General features: G+C 30.6%; 1 protein-coding gene across 2 annotated transcripts; it reads left to right on the top strand.

Annotated features, from left to right (window-relative positions):
* The first annotated feature begins 3,688 nt into the window (after nucleotides 1-3,688).
* On the top strand, nucleotides 3,689-5,623 carry LOC111883675 (uncharacterized). Of its 2 annotated transcripts, XM_023879996.3 has the most exons (3): nucleotides 3,690-4,015; nucleotides 4,415-4,522; nucleotides 4,742-5,623. In XM_023879996.3, exon 3 carries the CDS (start codon nucleotides 4,755-4,757, stop codon nucleotides 5,490-5,492), a length of 738 nt encoding a protein of 245 aa, XP_023735764.1. In that variant the 5' UTR covers nucleotides 3,690-4,015; nucleotides 4,415-4,522; nucleotides 4,742-4,754; the 3' UTR covers nucleotides 5,493-5,623. The 2 variants fall into 2 exon arrangements, with proteins under 2 accessions (XP_023735765.1, XP_023735764.1); XM_023879997.3 differs by lacking the exon at nucleotides 4,415-4,522 and having other exon boundaries at nucleotides 3,689-4,015.
* The last annotated feature ends 1,141 nt before the right edge of the window (nucleotides 5,624-6,764 follow it).

Genomic DNA, 6,764 nt, shown 5'->3' with positions numbered 1-6,764 from the left:
TACTTTCACCGTCACCGCCACCCACTGAACCACTCACCACCCCCGGACAATTCATCAGATTTTCTTCAGATACATCAAATCTCCAGCACATCTCCAACTCCATAGAGAAAAAAGAGTAAAATTTGACAGGTATAGATTCTTTAATCAGAAAAATTATTGATTTGTGTTGTTTGATTTTCGATCAGTAGATAAGTGGAGAGAGCAGATCATGGTGGTCTAGGATGCCTGTGAAGGTAAGGACTAGAAATCTGCCTATGTTACTTCTTCTTCTCTATTAATCACATCCATGTTTTACTAATGATATTTTAATTTAGTTGCTTTAATTTGGAGTTTTGTTTTGATTTTCGTAGGTTGATGTGTATCTATGTGTGCAAGTATGTATGTATGTGTATTTTTGTGTGCAGGCATGTTTATTTGTGTGTGTAACTATGTTTATGTATATCCTAATTTTTGTTTTATCTTCTTTTACAAACATATTATAGAAATATGATTTGTTTTTTGTCCCACTGTAGGAATTGTTTGAAGTGGAGAAAGCAAAACAGGACTGTATGAGTGACTTTAAGGTGGAAAAGTCTTTTCTTTTACAATCCCCTTTTGTATGTATATATTTGTAGGTATTTTAGTAATAGTTGTGAGCACTTTTGGATGGGACTTTGCCAGAGTGTTATCTAATGACCCGTTTAATTTTATATATATATATATATATATTTCATACTTTTATAAATATTTTCAATATTATACATTTGTAGTGACCTAAATTAAAGAGCTAAAAGTAAAATTTAAAATTTCAAAGTGACTTAATTTTACTCCTCCTCACTACCTATCTCATTTGCTTCCTAACTCTAACGCTTTCCATTTTGGTTTCTAAACTTACTACTATCTCTGTCCCATATTTATTGTCCAATTTTGACTTTTGAAGTATTTATTCTTCAAATTTGACTTTATATATTTTTCTTTTTGATATATAACACTTAATGCAAAATATATGAATGGATTGTGTTTTAAATGTCTTTTCATTGTTATAAGTTTTATCAAGTAATTTATAACATAAATAAAAATATTTAAGGTCAAAATAGAAAATTAAAAAGTTAAAAAGTTAAAAATGAACAATAAATATGGGACGGAGGGAGTTTAAATTTTTTTTTTCGTTCCACCTCCCACCTCCCAAGTCTAGCATTTCATTTTTTTCATTTTTTTCCTCCATGACTCTTACTTTTCAACCTTTAAAATGTTTCAACCCGCCATGACACAACATATGTATAAGATTTAAACAATAACCCGAAACCCGACACGAAATCGACACGAAAATAAACGGGTTGACACGACACGACACGATAATTAAACAGGTTGGGTTAGGGTCAAACACTCTTAACTTGTTTAATGTCTTGACACGACACGACACGTTTGCCAAGTCTATATATATATATATATATATATATATATATATATATATATATATATATATATATATATATATATATATATATATGTTCAAGTTTATTTGAGACCATTCTAATTTTGTGAGATCGTGAGACCAAATCTAAAAATAATTTTAAAATGCAAAATAAATGGAAAAATCCAAAAATTCTTTTTTTAAATATTATTTTCGGAACTTGAATTAACTAAAAAAAAATTTAAAAAAAAAACTTAAAAAAAATTCCGTTTTTTTTTGAAAAATACGTGAAATATTCTAAAAGAATACTACACATATTCTAAAAAATAATTTTAAAACGCAGAATAAATGGAAAAATCTAAAAATTCTTTTTTAAATATTATTTTCGGAACTTGAATTAACTAAAAAAATAAAAATAAATAAAAATAAATTCCATTTTTTTTTGAAAAATACGTGAAATATTCTAATAGAATATTACACTACAAATGTATAATATTGAAAATATTTATAAAAGTATGAAATATACATACATATATATATATATATATATATATATATATATATATATATATATATATATATATAATTAAACGGGTCATCTTCGAGTTGAAAGTCTTGACCCTAACCCTACCTGTTTAATTATCGTGTCGTGTCGTATCAACCCGTGTACATAAACGGGTCGAAATCTCTGACCCTAACCCGCTAACTTCGTGTCGGGTTCGTGTCGTGTCGTGCCAGATTTTGTCAGGTCTAATATATATATATATATATATATATATATATATATATATATATATATATATATATATATATATATATATATATATATATTCATACTTTTATAAATATTTTCAATATTATACATTTGTAGTGGCCTAAATTAAAGAACTAAAAGTAAAATTTAAAATTTCAAAGTGACTTAATTTTACTCATCCTCACTACCTATCTCATTTGCTTCCTAACTCTAACGCTTTCCATTTTGGTTTCTAAACTTACTACTACCTCTGTCCCATATTTATTGTCCAATTTTGACTTTTGAAGTATTTATTCTTCAAATTTGACCTTAAATATTTTTCTTTTTGATATATAACACTTAATGCAAAATATATGAATGGATTGTGTTTTAAATGTCTTTTCATTGTTATAAGTTTTATCAAGTAATTTATAACATAAATAAAAATATTTAAGGTCAAAGTAGAAAATTAAAAAGTTAAAAAGTTAAAAATGAACAATAAATATGGGACGGAGGGAGTATAATTTTTTTTTTCGTTCCACCTCCCACCTCCCAAGTCTAGCATTTCATTTTTTCATTTTTTTTCCTCCATGACTCTTACTTTTCAACCTTTAAAATGTTTCAACCCGCCATGACACAACATATGTATAAGATTTAAACAATAACCCGAAACCCGACACGAAATCGACACGAAAATAAACGGGTTGACACGACACGACACGATAATTAAACAGGTTGGGTTAGGGTCAAACACTCTTAACTTGTTTAATGTCTTGACACGACACGACACGTTTGCCAAGTCTATATATATATATATATATATATATATATATATATATATATATATATATATATATATATATATATATATATATATATATGTTCAAGTTTATTTGAGACCATCCTAATTTTATGAGATCGTGAGACCAAATCTAAAAATAATTTTAAAATGCAAAATAAATGGAAAAATCCAAAAATTCTTTTTTTAAATATTATTTTCGGATCTTGAATTAACTAAAAAAAATTAAAAAAAAATTCCGTTTTTTTTTTTGAAAAATACGTAGAATATTCTAATAGAATACTACACTGACATATTCTAAAAAATAATTTTAAAATGCAGAATAAATGGAAAAATCTAAATTTTTTTTTAAATATTATTTTCGGAACTTGAATTAACTAAAAAAATAAAAATAATTAAAAATAAATTTCATTTTTTTTGAAAAATACATGAAATATTCAAATAGAATATTACACTGTACATATTCTAAAAAATAATTTTAAATGCAAAATAAATGTAAAAATCCAAAAATTCTTTTTTTAAATATTATTTTCGGAATTTGAATTAACTAAAAAAAATAAAAAAATGCGTCTTACGGTTTCACAAAATTAGACCGTCTCACATGCACCTAACCCTATATATATATATATATATATATATATATATATATATATATATATATATATATATATATATATATATATATATGATGTTATTAAACATTTAAATTATATATATATTTTTTTATCTTTTTTTCATAAAAATAAACTTAAAACAGGCGTGACAGGGCTGGTTTGTTCGAGTAACAAACTCATATGCCATACCTTAGCACAACCCTACCCAATCCCCGTCGTTTGCGATAAACCAGCGACGCCACTCCCCACTACCCTTCACCATCTCCATCACCTCCCTGCCGGCCGCCCCTTCCACTGTCTCCTTCCTCTCTCGTACTAATCGATAAAACTCTTTTGCTTAGACAAAACAAAATCAAAGCGAAACCTAACCAAACCTCTCTGCCCCCTATTTGTTCATCTGTTTCACCCCTCTTCTCATTTCAATTCTCTTTTATCCCTTCCCAAAAAGGTTCATTTCCGGCAAACGTTCATTCAAGGTATTTTTTTTCTTTATATAAACACGAGTATTCTTAGTTTGTATTATGATATCTTCTGTTTTGTCGAGGTTTGGTGATATAAGGAATTCTAGATTTGCTTTCTCTGGATTATTAGCATTTGTTATAGTCTCTTTGCATTGGTCGGATTCATCGAATCTATCATCGTTGTGTTTCTAATCACTCTCTGTTAAGGAATCATCGATACACCGGTGTAATTGGTTATTTCAAACATTTTCTTAGATATCTCTTCTGTTGAGTTTATCGTTCTTGAACAATTAAATAGTTTCTCTCTCGTTGTTTGATTTTGATTTGAGTAAGGTGTTCTGTTTCTTGTTTTGATTTTGTTTGTGCGATCGAGTCTCAATATTGTGCTGATTGTGTTCCTTGCAATAAGTTTAGGGTTTACTCTTCATAAACCCTTACATCTTCATCGTGGATACTGGCTTCTTTGGGCGATTGACCTTTCTTCCAATATCTGCAGCGCTTATCTTCTATTAAAGAAATTATGTAAGTTGTTCTACCCTTTCTACTTGTTCCTGTTTCTTGTACTCACTGCTTCTTACTTTGATGAACATACTCTTTGCTGGTTTTGTTTCTGTGCATCTTGTTGCCTTTACTTTCATATTTACATGTGTTCTCTATTCCTCATTTCCTCCTAGTGCTGTGTAGATGTAACTTTACAACTTTTGTGTTTTTGAGTTGTAAAATTTTACTTGTTTGATGCAGATTTTCCACAAAGATGCCCTCACGAATTGCACAAATCCGACTCACGAGTTCACACCCTCAAGTCTACGAACCATGCGATGACTCATTCGCTTTGGTGGACGCTCTTTTAGCTGACCGGAAACACCTCTTACACCACCGCCCCTCACTCTGCATTGAAATCGGAAGCGGTAGTGGCTATGTCATCACTAGTCTCGCTCTCATCCTCCAAGACCTCAAAACCACTCATTACTTTGCCACAGACATCAACCCACACGCGCTAAAAGTAACCCACGAGACCCTCCAAGCCCACGGGGTCCACGCCGAGTTGCTAACCACCAACATTGCCGCCGGGCTCGACCGGAGACTCGCGGGGATGGTGGATGTGATGGTGGTGAACCCGCCGTACGTGCCGACACCCGAGGCGGAAGTGGGCGGTGATGGGATCGCTGCTGCCTGGGCTGGCGGTGAAAATGGGCGGAGTGTTATCGATAAGATTTTGCCGATTGCTGATAAGCTTTTGTCGGAGAAAGGGTGGTTGTATATGTTGTTTCTTGCTGCTAATGATCCGTTGCAGATATGTTTGGGAATGAGGGAGAAAGGTTTTGCTTCAAAGATTGTGGTTCAGAGATCGACTGAAGAGGAAAGTTTACATGTGATTAAGTTTTGGAGGGAATTTGATGGAAATGAAGGGGGGTCGTTGGGTAAAATGGGGTCTCCCAAAGGGTGGGAGTTTTTGGTTTCTCAGTTTTCAAGGTTTTCGTTTCGGAAATAAGGGTGATAGTTGTTTTTGTTGATTGTTAATGGGTAAAAAGTGAAAGAACCTGTAAGTGGGTGGTGTATATTCTTTTGATATCTCTTTACTTTGAGTCAATGATATAGTGCTAATGTTATTTGCTTTTTGCTTTTTGAGGCCATAATCTTTTTATTTCTCTTGTAAGCATGTGCTTTGCTTTTTTGCTTACAAAAGTAAGTTTTTATAGAATCTTTAGGCATTAGCTTTTTACTGGTAGTAATCGAGATTGGAGGAATCGTGAATGGAATAGAGCCTTACAATGGAATTAATTTTTAGTTTGTAGTGTTTGATGTGCAGTATTTTTGTCTGTTTGTCACGTAGGAATGAAATGAAATGAAACATTTTTTCGGATAGGCCAATTTTTTTATTTCATGGAATGAAATGGTGTATTGCAGTTATAAATTATTTGTTCTTTAACAGTAATATTTTCAAAAATAAACATCAAAACTTTAATCTCTAACCATAAATATTTGAGAAATTAAATAGTGATAAGTAGATTAAAGTTTTTTTTTGGAAAAGTTATAAAAAGTCAGGACCTGATTTTTTTAAAAAGTTTATTTTCTTTGTATAAAAACTCCAAAAGTAGCTTTTAAAATTAGTTTTGCCAAACATTTTTTGTTTTTTTTTTCTTTTTCAAAAAGGACTTTTGGGTTGTGAAAAGCTAAGCCAAACACCTTTTAATTTTATTAAATGTATCATCTAAATTGACACATGTCAATATTTGATATGATAAAAAATTGAGTATATGAATAAAATGTAAGAGGATATTCAATTAGATTTTAAAATCTTATCTATTTACACGCAAGACAAAATCTTTTATTTAATCATCCTTTAATCTCTAACCATAATATTTATTTTGTTCTTAAATTTCGCCAAATGACCCCGTATTAAGTTTTTGAATACAACTAAAAGATGAAAACCTAAATTATATAGAAAGCTAAAACCAAGAATTGATAAATTTTTAATAAAATAATCCTACAATTTGAACGCCCTAATGCCCCTAGCATTTTTGTGCCATCTCTTGCCTAAGGCAGGACGGAGTCCGAATGCAGTTTGGAAACAAGACAAGGCGGTACCGGGGGTACCGTTGGGAAAGAGTACCTACTTAAGTAGGTTTAGTAGTTTCTTTGGTTTAAGGTTTTCAATTGGGATGGTGAACACATGTGCATGTATTGCATTAATGTATTGCACTGCAACTTTTCAGACAATTACTTCAATGTATGGACCGCAACTTTATTTTGAATTGTTTTG

This window comes from Lactuca sativa, chromosome 3 (genome assembly GCF_002870075.4).
Source record: "Lactuca sativa cultivar Salinas chromosome 3, Lsat_Salinas_v11, whole genome shotgun sequence".
Lineage (NCBI taxonomy): Eukaryota > Viridiplantae > Streptophyta > Magnoliopsida > Asterales > Asteraceae > Lactuca > Lactuca sativa.
This window is presented reverse-complemented; position numbering and strand designations above follow the sequence as displayed.

What these genes read in the sequence shown, in the direction of transcription:
- LOC111883675 (XM_023879997.3), top strand. Translation starts at nt 4,755, where the DNA reads ATGCCCTCACGAATTGCACAAATCCGACTCACGAGTTCACACCCTCAA.